Source organism: Protopterus annectens, chromosome 4.part0, assembly GCF_019279795.1.
Source record: "Protopterus annectens isolate FY-2018-M chromosome 4.part0, PAN1.0, whole genome shotgun sequence".
Lineage (NCBI taxonomy): Eukaryota > Metazoa > Chordata > Ceratodontiformes > Protopteridae > Protopterus > Protopterus annectens.
The window spans coordinates 698,235,295-698,249,971 of NC_056733.1; the positions used below are offsets into that span (position 1 = coordinate 698,235,295).

Sequence of the window (14,677 nt, forward strand, 5' to 3'; positions counted from 1 at the left end):
GATGCTGTGTGAGAAATCATGCCCTGAAGGAGAATCATCATGGCCTCCAGCATTTCCATACATTGGTAAATATTCTCACCTATATCTTGCAACACTCTCACCATCTCAGTCTAGCTCAGTGGCAGTAACCTGTGCCTGGAAAATGTTCAGACATTTGCTGCTATGCAGATAACTCCTTACACGTCTCTGGAGCCATAGGTTCATAGATTAGTACTAAGCTAGCTGCTCTTGTGAGCCATTTTAAGCTTAGCCAATTATCCCTTGGGGGACTCAAACCCTGCACCTTGCGTTTGTAAGGCAAACACCTTAACCATTAGGCCACCTCCCTTGGTTGATCACTGAATTCATCTAACATCCCTGTGGACAAGATATATGGTGGATATTCCACCTCTGTCATGTCCTCTTCCAGATGTTCTACATGTGGATCTTGGATAGCGGAGGAGCTTCATGAAAATTCTGCCCCATCTGCTAAATGATTATACCCACAGTGCATTGCCTTGCTAAGGTCATCAACCTGCTGTGGGGGGGAGACCCTGTCTGTACACTTTGTGACCGTCTACCACAATCCTCAGGCTATTTCTTGAGAACTGCAGCATCAACTGCCACATGACTAACATCAGTCTGCTGTCCTGCACCGCAGTTTGTCATTGATGCAGCTGCTAACATACCTGTGAAGAAATGACAAACTCGACTATTGCATGCTACTGTAATCATGCATATGTATACACTTTTACATTAAGCAGCAGAGGTATAAAGGAGGAATTGCTATGTACCATGTGCTTTTTCTGCACTCATTAGAGAAACACTGAAGAAAGTAGTAATGGAATCAAACTACAAAACAGGTAAACCGCTCTACTGTCCCACTGTAAATTTAAAATACTGAGTTGCTCGATAAGCTGTGGACACTTGGCGGATCATCCAAAGTCCTAGTATCCATGCCACCTTGAATACTACACAGGCCACCGTCATCATTATCATAACCACCATGAAAGAATATCTAGATGTTTGACATAAGCTTTAGGTGCCCCCACAAGAATTTGCTTTGCCTCAGGATTGAAGTTGATATTTGTGTATCTTCTCCCCTGATGCAGTAATATGTTAACCCTATGAGTAACACAGTGGGTTTTACTAATTCTGGGAGTGCCCCATATCAATTTGAAAGCAATCTGCACCCCACCAGGTCTAATTGTGCCTGACACTACTATGTGACTTTGCATACAGTCAGTGGTGGGTATGTGTGTATATGTATATACGCACTCATGCATTATTTAGTGTGTCTGAGCAGAACAGAGTGCCAGTTGACAGGTTTATGTTTGATAAGTGAAGTGGGGAATGTGTGGCCCGCAAAGTGTCTGATGGTGTCTCATTCAATCAGTCTTGTCCATGCACAGTGGCCCTGTGCATTTCAACTGCCAGGTGCCCAGGACACTGACACACATAAAAATGATTACTGCAGTATATAACAAAATCCTACGTGCACAGGTTTGCACTGAAGAATAAAAGACAAACTGTGAAAGTACTAACATATATTCAGCATAGATATACTTTCTACCATATCCTGTTTCAGAAATATGTTCTGAATATGTTCACCCTTGCACTGCTATCAATTCTACTTGCAATACGTTTCTTCCTTTTAGTTTGACTTTCCAATGCTCTTTGCAGAAATGCAGCAAAACAGCAGTACACAAATGGCAACATATTTAACTTTTCAGATGATGTAGATAACTTTAGAAAGCCCTTGCTCAAATGAGCTTTTTTGCCAACATCTCAATGAATAACATTACTGCCCACACACGTACAGCTCTTCATCACTGTATGCAACTTTACACAGGCATTAATGAGAGTTGTAAAGCATGCGCATGACACCATTCTGATTTTTGAGAGAGAGTGGCTTTAGTTAGAACCCAGAATTAGACATAAATATTCAGTATCTCTGTACTACCAGGAAGAGAGACTCAGGATGGAGATCATACAAGACAGTCTGTTCCACAAGACAGATGTTTGAACTGAGCTGGCAGATCATCTATGCCAGGAAGTGGGGACAAGTGCCATCATAGGTACGTGTCCCTACAGATGCATCGGCTTGCACAGCAGGTGGCAGTATTAGTTCTTCTGCAAGTACCTTCGCACTCTCAAAACTGCACTTCTATACTTAAAAGATGTCTTTCTGTTTAGCTGATTGTCTCTTCCAAACTTTATATTATGTAACACAGTATTCTGTTCTACTCAAATTTCCATTGTCTCATACAATCCAATATATAGTGCACGGCATGTTTTAGTTTACAAGTGTGGTCATTCCTTTACTTCATTTTCAGTACTCTACCCTCAGCATGCTCATGAATGCAGCAGAACACACATATATATTTAATTCCCTGTGTTATGCTCACTTGTTTAATCAGTAGTGACCCTTTACAGACATTACACTGGAGTGCACATACCTGTACAGTCGTACAGTTATTGCTTTTATTGGTTTTAATGTCAAATAACTTCTTTTCAATGGGAAAACAGCTGTAGCGGTACAAGGAGCTTGTGGTCATATGTCAGGGTTTATAATGTGTGAGGTGCCCCATACCATAAGTTTGTTGATCACCCTACAGCTGTCATGGGACATTCACATACCAGGTCTTGGGAGTTGAGGCTTGGCATAATGGCTAAGGGTTTACCTCTCAGCCACAAGGTACAGGGTTTGTTCTTACCTTTGAAGAGAAATTAGTAGGCTTAAAATGGCCTGCAAGGACAGCTAGCCTAATACTTGCCTATGAATATATTAGGTCAGCATTCAGTTATCCTTTAAAAAATACTGACAATACCTCTACTGTGCTGATATATTTTCTTCCTTTCACTTTTTTAGCATGAGAAGACAAACTTAACAGGTGCACGTATCTCAAGAGTTTGGAGGTCCTGGTCCCTGACCTCAAGTTGTCTTTTCTTTATTCCTTTTGTTTTCTATTTGATATTTAATAATTTGCATTATATTCATGCTTGCATTCTTCCTCAGTTGCAGCCATCTGCTGCTGCAAAGGAAAAATCTCCACCTGATCTGCACCCCGGGACTGTACTCATCATGGAGAAGCAACAGTATCTCTCCACTGGGCAGCCTGGACTGCTCTCCCTTGTCTGAGCAGCCCAAGCTGCAGGCAGTAGTGGAAACCACAATTAATGGGGAGCTGGAGAGGTGGTGGGGCCCATACCAGAACCTTCTGCAGCGACTGCAAAACTCACTGACTTGTAAGCTTCAGACATCAAACCACTGAAGTCCTCTCATCAACACCAGAGACTGCCTATCCTGATGTTCCCATCAGAAGCAGACCTCTAATTAGTAATTGCTAGGCTGGTTTGGTAGTGTACCTGCCCCCTTCTATACTCCTCTATATGTGCATCCATCCTACTGGATTATACCCTCCCGTTGTGCATTATCCCACATCCTCCCCATCACCAACTGTCTACCTACTGTGCAATCACCCAACCCTGTCTTATGTTATGTTGAATCTTAATCCTTAAGTTCTTCTTAATTGACATCCATACTGTTGCTTCCCATATATTATTTTCCCGTTCCTTAATTATAGAAAAAGGTCTTTTCCCACCAAAATATGTTAATATACTCTCCTCTCTCTCACCTCCTCAATTTCAGTCATCCTACTGTGTTTCCCTTGTTGTCTCTCCTCTTTTTCCTATTTTGCTATCCACCCTTTTACACTCACAACACAGACTGAAGTCTATCAGACACCTTCACATAAAGACTGCTAATATAGTGCATTTACCCTTATACCAGCACCGCTAGAGCAAGGTATGCACAACATCTCACAGTTAAGTCATGCAATATTAGCGCAAGTTTGTGTTTGTCTACTTAGCAAACTTAAAAACTTAAATCTTACTTTCACATGTATGTACATTTTGCGCATCTGCACAGGACTTCAGTACACTTCTCCCCGACTTGCACAGTTAAAGATTTACAGAGTTTGGTTAGGTGGTTCTTCGTAAGATGCACATATGCAAAAAACATTGTTGCTGTGTTTGACTATATCACATTTGCATTTCACACAGTGTGGCCATTTGCCATTCACTTGAACACATATGCAGTCTAGGACAATGAATACCACACTATTTGAATAGATCAAATTAACTTCTGAAACAACTAAATTGACAAATGGATTGGTCTAGTGTCCAAAATGACAACAAACAGGCAAGGAGAATTCACAAGGAGAATGGAACCAACGTCACTATAAGGCACTCGATACTTCAATGAAAAACCTTTGAGAAGGCAAACTGCACAAGAAAAACTTGATTTTATTAACGCCACAACAGATCCACGTTTTCGTCGCCAATGCAACTTCCTCAGATCTGAGTATCGAGTGCCTTATAGTGACGTTGGTTCCATTCTCCTTGTGGATTCTCCTTGCCTGTTTGTTGCTCTTGTGGAGTGTTGGTTACTTTGCAGCTTTCTTTATTACTAGTGTCCAAAATTACAACGATATTAGTTGTCAGAAATGTTTGGTTAAGTACTCATTGTCAAAGTCAATCTTACAAGCAAATATGGATCACATTACACAGTTTCACCTAATTCGCTCCCCTCCCTGCCCCCATATCCCACCCACCTCAGCACACCTAGACTTATTCTAGCCAAACGTCCCTCCCATTACAGTCACAACCAACCATACCTGCAACACCAACTCTAACCACACCTCCAGCCTACCATTAACCTCCCACCTTGAGTACTATGATCCGACACACACTACCTATACTCTTCACATGCGCCCCTCTTGCACACATTACACATCTTACCAAATTGCCTTTATAACCCCACCAAACAACTTCCACTGCATAACTACAGTCACCACTCCATGTCACACCATCACACTACTCATACACCTCTCACAACAAATACACCCCAATGCACAACCCACTTAAGCTATCACCTCCACCACACAAACAAAAAGCATCCGTAATGCCTTACAAACTATCCCTCAACCTAATTTATCTATCACCCACTTCACCCAAATAAAAAGCTACCCCAAAACAAACTAATTCTCTCATTACTAAAACTAACATCCTCAGCCATAACAATACTTGCCCTCAGCGGGGACATTCACCCAAACCCTGGATCCCACAACTCCTCCACTGATAGCCTAATAACCTCACCCACCCTCAAATTACATCCAATAGGAAACCAACTGACCTCCTTATCTTAAGCCTAAATTATCAGAAGTATAACCAATAAAATCCATGAACTCCATGTTACCATAAACTTACACTCCCCTGATATCATTGTAACAGAAATCTGTCTCAAACCTCACATTACCAGCGAGCAAATTCTCCCTTCAGGCTACAATATCCTAAGACAAGATCGGTTGCACAAAAAAGGGGGTGGTGTAGCTGTAATGTATAAACAGAATCTTAATATTCACATCCTAAACTTATCAGCCCCCCCCTAACTGACAAAGAAATAATCTATACCAACCTAAAAGTAAACCAAGACAAGACCATTAACATAATAGAATGCTACTTCCCACCTGGCAACTAAAACAAGACAAGACCATTAACATAATAGGAAGCTACTTACCACCTGGCAACAATATCCCTCAACTAGAAAACCTCCTCAGCTGGGTAAATCATCACCTTCCACAAGAAACCATAATATTAGGTGATTTTAATACAGACTGGCTATCCTGTTCCAACATCCAGCCCGCCATCTAAATCTTCATGTTTTTTCCAACTTACCCAGACACCCACCAGAATAAATAAGAACTCCAACAAGCATTTTACTCTTGACTGGATACTACTCAGCAAGAGCCCCCAATCATACACAGCTGGCTGCCTACCAGACAGCCTCAGTGATCATACCCCAACTTTCCTACTCAAAAAACACATCAGGTTAAACCCATTACCTATCAGCAAATATGTAATAAAGTAAACTTAAATCCTGACAACTTCATCTCCTAAAAAACACAACTGGACTTCACTAAAATACCTCAACCTTGATGGCACTCTCCAATTTTTCAATACCACCTTCCTTAAAGTCCTAAACACCCATGCGCCCACAAGATTTACTACAGTTAAAGCCCAGTCTTCCATATGGTTACAAGCAGCCACTAGATTAGTAATGAAAATCCGAGAGAGCCTGGAATCACTGGCGCAAGACAAAAAGCCCCTCTGATAGACAAATTCTGTGAATTACGTAATAAAATCAAAAAATCAATAAAATAGGACAAAATCCTATATTACCAGTCTGCCTGAACTCCACCCAAAACAACCCTACACAATTCTGGTCAACCATCAACTCCATCCTCCACCCAGGAAAAGTAGGATCCCCTCCACCAAACAAAACAAACTCCTCTGAAAACATTGCCACCTCTTTCAACACTCACTTCACACAATCCGTTCTAGCACTATCAAAACAACACAATCCCTCTCCCCTACCCCCCCTACACCTAGTAACCTGCCCGCTGCATTTGCTTTCTCTCCTATCCCTATCTCCAACATAAAAAAAACTAATTGAAACTAAAGCACACAAAACTAGCAGTTGCCAACCTCCCAGCTGAGTACCTTAAAATTGCAGCTGAAGCCCTAGCCTACCCAGTTGCAATCCTGATTAACCAATCTTTATCTGAAAGCTATGTCCCTTCACAATGGAAAATATCCCACATTATCCCCCTCCACAAAGGTGGACACTCTACAGAATTCACCAACTACAGGCCCATAGCAATTCTGTCTCCTGTACCGAAAATACTTGAGAGATGCATTCACTCTCAGGTTCTAGACTACCTCTTTGCTAACAACCTCCTAACACACAGCATGGTTTCAGACCATACCACAGCACAACCACTACCTTACTTGCTTTCACGAATACAATCCTTCAACATAAAAACAATGGTTATTTCAGCTCTGCAACTTTCCTACATCTATCTAATGCATTCAACATGGTCTCTCAAACAACTCATCACTGTCCTCAATACTCTATCCTTCTCTCACTCTGTCACAAACTGGTTCCAGAGTTACCTGACTGACCACCATCAATCCATTGTTTGGCATAATGATATATCCCCCCACCTCCCTGTCTCAATAGGTGTTCCCCAAGGATCTATCCTTGGACCCTTACTCTTCTCCATACTCACTAATAATCTAGCCTCTGCTACCAAACAAGCCACTCTTGTACAGTACACAGATGATTCCACCATCATCTGCTCAGCCCACTCCCTGCCTGAACTTCAAAAGACCACACAGGAATCCTTTTCCTCAGCTGAAACTTGGCTTTCAGATATGCAATTAATACTTAACCCAAACAAAAACTCCTCATCTTCCATCCCACCAAACACAATCTAAACACCCACAAATTTAATATTAAAGCCATTGACAACACCATTATCCCAACAGACCACACCAAACTACTTGGAGTTGAAATTGACAATAATCTCAAGTTTGACATCCAAATCTCATTAACCATAAAAAAGTACACAAAAAAACTAGGAGCTTTATACAGAAATAAGCAATTCCTCACTAAACCAGCCAAGATTTCAGTTGCAAATAGCCACCTTATCTCCACCCTACTCTACGCCTCTCCAATATTTAACCAACCTAAGGCAAAGTGAGTTAGGTAAACTCAAACCTTGCTACAACAAAATAGCAAGGTTTGCCTCTGGCGCAAACTACCGTAGCTACCACTGCACCTCACTTACTGAACTAGGCTGGCTAGAACTCCCTCACCTCCTTCAATGGCACCAACTCTCACTCACCCACAAACTTCTAAAAGTCCCATCCCTCCAAAATCTACTCCAACACTATACCACCAGAACACTACACTCCAGCAACAAAAATCAATTACAGGTAACTAAAACCAGGAACTCTGCTGGAGAAGCTCTTTTCTCCTACTCCATAGCAAAATTATGGAATACCCTTCCTCACACTATAACGTCTGTGTCATCACACACTAACTTCAAAGTGGCCCTAAAATCTCACCTAAAAGAGCACTGGACATGCCCCTGTAACAAACCTCTCTAACATCTCTACCCCAACCTCTCTAATCCCTTTCTTCCACCCCTCTAACTACCTCGGATTGCAGCCAAATACATTGCTTATAAACTTATATCTCAGCTGTAATCTTAGCCACAGTTATTCAAGGGTAATAGCTGCTAGCTCAGCTATTAAAATACTTGTTAATCTTTATGGCACCAATGATACAAGTGCTGTACCATTTAACTAAAGAATTTAATTTTGAATTATAACTGTTTACTATTGTTAAACAAAACCTACCTATACTTCTTGTAACTTGTAATTAATTGTTTTTAATTGTTTGTATTGTGGAGCTTTTCTCCCCGGGCCTCCGCTGAAAAAGGACCTGTGTCCAGTCGGATTTTCCCGGTCAACAAATGTGAATAAATACATAAAATAAATAAATAATAAAATGACAACTATTTCTTTTTGTTTTTGTGAAAATGTACTCCCAAGCACTACTTCTCCATGTCAACGACCTGAGTCAACAAAGTGATCATTTTGAAATAATGTCCAAAAACACAAAGCGACAGAAGGCAACCACCAAGCTTGCAATAATCCAGTCAAATAAACGATTATATATTTTTTCATAAAACAAGACTGGATTATTGCAAGCTTGGTGGTTGCCTTATGTCACTTTGTGTTTTTGGACATTATTTCAACTGGTTTCAGATTAGCGCAGAAGCATTTACTCTGTTGAGTATAGTTACTTTCGTTAAAGTGATCATTTTATTCACAGCAGAATGCTATGATTTTTAGCAGCTTAACAGTCTTATTTGTGGTTGACAATAACAGATAAAGTAAAACTTGTTCATGGGCCAGAAGGGTGCCACTACCATCCCTTCCCAACAAAAATAAAAACACATTTAGTAACTTTTGCTGGAAGTAATCTGGTACAGACCCCTTGTAAAATCCAATAATGTCCAAGATTGCAACACATGTAACCAGCACGTGTCTTCACAAGAGGTAGACCAGGATATAAATTAACAAGATTAGCCGTAACATAGAAACATTTATGTTGACACTTAAAGCAAATGTACAGAACATATGAGACTTGCACATAATTTGGGTAAATACCCATATTTTCTGACAGACTGTATTATTAACATCAACCTGGGGTAGTACTTACCATGATCCCTTTAGCAATAATAATGCCTCCCTCCCCCATTAGTCTTAATGAACTTTGGTAACTAGGTGTAAATTTGAAAAGTCACCTACAACCAAGTCAAAAAACACTATCTACTCTGTGGGCCACAAGACAATTTTAGACAACCAGCCAAACATTTTAACTGAAGAAATCCCCAGCCAAGCCATACTGGGCTCTCAGGATCTCAAATTACAATCTCTGTTTGAAGACTCAACAGAACCTATATTTCATATTCTTAACTCGTTAGTTATTCAGCTAGTTCTTCATTAACTAATCTACAATCTTCTATTAAAACGAAACTAGCTACCTGTTACAACAAAATAGCTAAATTTGCCACTAGTAACAAAGCTTCAACTCATCACTGCGCATCACTCCATAAACTAAATTGGCTCGAACTTCCCAACTACCTCTCCTACACTCAGCTCACATATGCACATAAACTCATTTTCCAACCATCCCTCTGTCCCGCTCTTTCTTCTACCTTTAAAATTCACCAGACTCAAAGACTTCTCAGATCCACTAATCAAAACCTATTAGATGTCTACAGACCCCTTCACCTCCAGGACAAAACCTCCTCTCTTTTTCCATAGCTCGAATATGGAACTCCCTCCCACCCTCCATTCGAACCATCACTAGCCTTCCACCCTTTAAAAAAATCTCTTCACTCCTACCTAGCATCCACATGGGAATGCTCCTGCTCCCTCCCCACATAAGCTTTCTCCACTTCCTGTATTCTCACTACCTTCACCACCCATATTTTGCTCGTAATCTAATTTCTTAATATCATCTATCATCCTGAATTATTCTGTGTAAAAATATATATATATTAGGTATAACTTCACTCTATTATTATTTTTGTTGATAATTTTATTGTTTGTAAACTATACCTTGCTATGTCTTGTATGTTATGTAATGTAAATCTCTGTAACATGTATTCTTGTTGGAGCTTTTCTCCCCAGGACTCCATTGAAAATGGGTTCACTTGGCCCAATGGACAATCCTGGTTAACCAACAGCAAATAAATAAATAAATAAAATAAATGAATGAAGAGTTATTCCACCACCACTTTAATCATGGGTATAAATAAGTGCATCCAATCTGAGAAAGCCAATGTACTAAGATGCCCAATGAACAAGATTATCAAAGGAGCTAAAAAGATAAACACCTCAAGTTTCTGTGACCCAAGGGTCTGTCCTCTACATACAAGTGAAAATAGTGCAGTTATCAAATTACTGGTAATCAGACATTACCAAATAAAATCAGTTACCAAGCATAAAGATAAAAAAAACTCAGTTGGTCAGCTTTATGGAGAATTTCTAAACCTAACCCACCTTTAGCCCACATTTGCAACAGGATGATCTAATTTATGCCATACAAACCATGACTCTTTACCACCTTATATGCACTTCAAAAGCTGACACTTCATAGATTTGAAAAAGCTCAGGGGAAGGTCAGCCAAGATAGCTCATCAGGGAAATAACAGAGTCAAGATAAACAGTTGTAAAAGTAATGCTCACTGAAAAATCTAACCAGGATTATCTCAGCTCATAAAAATCTACTTATGTTTTTGGGCTTCCTCAGTATATGCATCCAAAACCATGATCAGGACATCAACACCAAAGGAAGAAAAAGCAGGAATAACCCCGCAAGAATGGATAATCTTTCAATAACATTCCCAAATGTTAAGTGTCACAGCTTTTGTTTTAGTGACATTATTCCTCTGACTAGGGACTGTGGTGGTGGTGCTGCGGTAGCGTTGTCGCCTCATAGTAAGACATTGTCCTGTTCGATTCTCAGCTAGAGCGTCATCTGTGTGAAGACATGCGTGAATGGGCGTACCTTCGTTGAAGGTTGTGCATCAGGGCCGGCAACTCGGCACGTAAAAATCTACTGCCAATCATTAGCGGACCGGAGTTCCTCTGTGGCGACCCCTAACCGGTAAAAGCCGAAAGACACAACAACATTCCTCTGACTAGCGAATAATCCAAACTGAGACCACAAATGCCGGACAACACTATCATTAGTGGACTGAGTTAGATAAACCAAAACACTGTCAGAATATTGGAGTCTTTGGGTGGTCAGTTTGACTAACTCCAAATGAGGACAGTCATATACTGGTCAAGTGACTACAAATAAAATGCAAATAAGTCTGTAAACCATCAACACTCCTTTCATGTGCCTCAGTTTAGTACTGTCCTTAAAGAAAGTTTTGCAGCGATTTTAATGCGGGGGGGGGGGGGTGATAAAGAATCCTATTAGATCTAAAGGTCATCAATTGTTTAAGAAAGGCAAAAGTAATGAGCACTATAAAACACTTCAAATGAACCCTATCAAATGCTTTCTCTGCACCTATACTCACAAACAGAAGTCTTACCAAGGACAGGATGATGCTTTATTAGGAGGGAATTAACATTTTTAAAAAAGTTTGGCTTACCTGAAAAAAGTTAGTGATCACCAACAATACATCATCACCAACAATACATTATCTTGATTAATCTATTTGCCAGAAGGGACATAACAATGTACAATCTTGTATCAAGACTGAAGACAAGAAACTGGATGATAAGACGATGCTGAGTTCTTGCTGCCCTTCAAAATGACTGAAACAACTCTGTCCAGGAAAGTGAGAAAGGCCCCTATCTATACTTAGCTAAAACAGATAAGACAATTCACTAAAACATACAGCCTCCATGGGTATACTGTCCAGCCTGTGTAATTTAATCCTCTTCATCTCCATAAAAATATCTTAATGTCTACCCTTGAAAACAATACCACACAAATCTTAGCTTCAGAATCAAGTAGAGCTGGCAACTCTAAACCTTGTAAAAAAATTGTCTTTCGGTCTCCAGTGAAAGGGGGTTTTCTAGGACAGAGTACAACTTTCATACTACCTTGCAAAGGTATCAAAAGCCTGACGAGTTTTTACCAACTGCACCAAGGCCTTATCCCAAAGTTTAATAATCATACAAATCTACCTTCTGTTGATGTAACCTCAGGTATAAAAATCTGAGAGATGTGGGAGGTTCAACACCTTCACAGTGAAATGCATTCAAAGGAGCCCTAGCATATTTAATCTCCATCTTCGGTGAGCTTGGATCTATTTGGGGTTAGTGCCAGGTGCTAGTATTGCCATGTCTCCATAGCTTACAGAAACCCTCTTCAATGAAGTATATCAATTAATAGTAGCCTTCAAGCTGTTTATGAAAGCATAAAATGTATTGTCAAGTTCTGATTAGTGATACCCTTGAGTCAAAGCCACCCTACCCAGATCTCAATAAAAGTTTGCCAAATTCCAAGGAATCGGGCATAAATACAGAGTATCTTCAAAATTAAAATGAAGCTTACCCAACTCTAAAATAAGGGCTACATATTCAGATATTGCAATGTTACAGACATCAAATCTCCACATACGATGTAAATGTACTTTAGAGAGCGCTTCCTTTATTAGTTCTGGACATGATACCTCAGAGGAACATTTGTAAACATGACCCTTCTCCAACCCTAATGCTTTATGAACATCAAGCCCCATCTGTTTAAAATAACTATGTAAATTTGCCTAAGGACAAAAGAAAACAATCACACTCACCAAAAAGTGGATATCGAAGCTAAGCTCTTCTCCCAATTAAGAGGCATACAAAAATTTACTGAAGTTAATTTATAATTACCCAGACTTTTAGGGCTATATATTACATTCCTCACAGAATTCAAAAACTGGAGACCAGGCCTCATTTTATGCAAATAAATGCACACTCCTTCTCATACCATTTATGTAGTTTAGAAGAACAACCGGGAGCAAACACCCTTTAACATCTTAGCATGCTCTTCATAAATGGGATTTCCTTCCTGCAAACATAGTATCCTCAGTTGGAAGACCACAACATACATAAATACCTTGGCCCTATTAAGAAGGCTGGAAAGTCTATTAACACTGCAAGACATCAGAGTTATCGGTTCTCGCTTAGTGAATCTTACTCGGTCAACAAAACAGATAAAGGAACAGGAGTATATTAAATCATGCTACATTATACTATTAAATATATTACATTATATGTCTACAAGGTGTCATCATAATGTTTAAAACACCTGCCACTGGGGACAGCCAAGCATCACATCCAAACACTAAGGAAACATTGTTTTTATTTTTTATAAAATTAAGAATGCAAACATCAAGGTATAAACATCTAAAACAAACACAGACCATAAAATTATGTATGAGTATTAATTTCCAAGAATATTCCAGAATACTGTGCTTCACATTAGGAAACATCCAGAGCAAATATAATAAATTCTAAAGCAAGTTTAGTACTGTAAGCGAAACAGACATTTTACTCATACATTCCCATATCACCACCTTAGAAGAGTACTTTCAAATACAGTATTTAGAAATAATCCCTATAAAAATGACAGAACCACCAAACAAATATCAAAAAACAGAAACATGCTTTCTATATACATCATGTTTTAAAGATCTACACAGTATCATATTATAAAGCAGGAAAAGGAATATGCCCTGTGTGTGAAACTATAATAAATGAGCCAAGTATGACTTGTATAAACTGGCAGATATATAGAATTCATCCCAGGTAATGCAGTTAGCACAGACAGCTGCAAGTTCCTCTAGGCATCATCATTTTATATTACAGTTTTATAAGAACTGACAGATAGCCAAGACCACAGTGGGAACTTCTGACAAAGAACCACGGAAATATAAATAGCAAAGAAGTACCTGAAGAACCCTGCAGTTCTTTAGACCTACAGACATCTGGGGATAGACAGATGCACAGCTGGATAACCTGCCATTGTAGCAGCAGACTGGCCAGAGTATAAAGATTTTCGTAGGGTGTTTTCATGATTTTTTTTTTCACATTTTTGCATAGTGCCATCAGCTTCAAAACTGATTAGAGCACTGACCATGATCACCATAACTGCAAAACACAAAGTGAAATTAAAACATCTATACAATTGTTTTGGTAACCCAGATTTCATGGAGTCTGCTCAAAGCTCATTGTAGAAGAATCCATAAACATCACATTTGTTATCAATTCACATTCCTGTGGCACAACAATTTGAGAATGAAAGCAAAATTCAGAATGATTAAAAGGAAGTGCAGGACAGCTTTCAGTGTACAAAAACCTTGCCCAGCAATAAACTGGAGCTAAAGTTTCGATCTACGCAAAGACATAAGAAGCTCTCTCACTGCTCACCTGTTGCAGGGCAGCAGGAATGGTGATAATTTTCTGAATGGCGCTGCCAAGCCTCTCAATGTAATAATCCCAGTCCAGAATCTAAAAAGATGGCAAGAAAATCAGTTCAGTAAGGAAAAAATAAACATCTCCTAAAACATTGCAATCTACCATCACTAAACAAAATATTAAGTTATCAAAACTACAATCACACAGGGACAAGTGGGATAGAGAAAGGCATCTCACATTTACGCCAGCGGTGATAATAGTCAGTTATTACACTGAGTGCCAACCATGGTGAATGGGAAGGGCACTGTTGAGAAAAATCAAGTGAATATACAGCACTATTTTTCAGAAAATT

General features: G+C 39.5%; 1 protein-coding gene across 1 annotated transcript in view; it reads right to left on the reverse strand.

Annotated features, from left to right (window-relative positions):
* Nucleotides 1-14,677, reverse strand: part of POLE (DNA polymerase epsilon, catalytic subunit) — a 1,031,469-nt gene that overhangs the window by 616,442 nt on the left and 400,350 nt on the right. Inside the window, exon 27 of the mRNA XM_044069769.1 lies at nt 14,338-14,418. Within this exon, the coding sequence (XP_043925704.1) occupies nt 14,338-14,418 (81 nt within the window). The remainder of the gene's footprint in view (nt 1-14,337; nt 14,419-14,677) is intronic.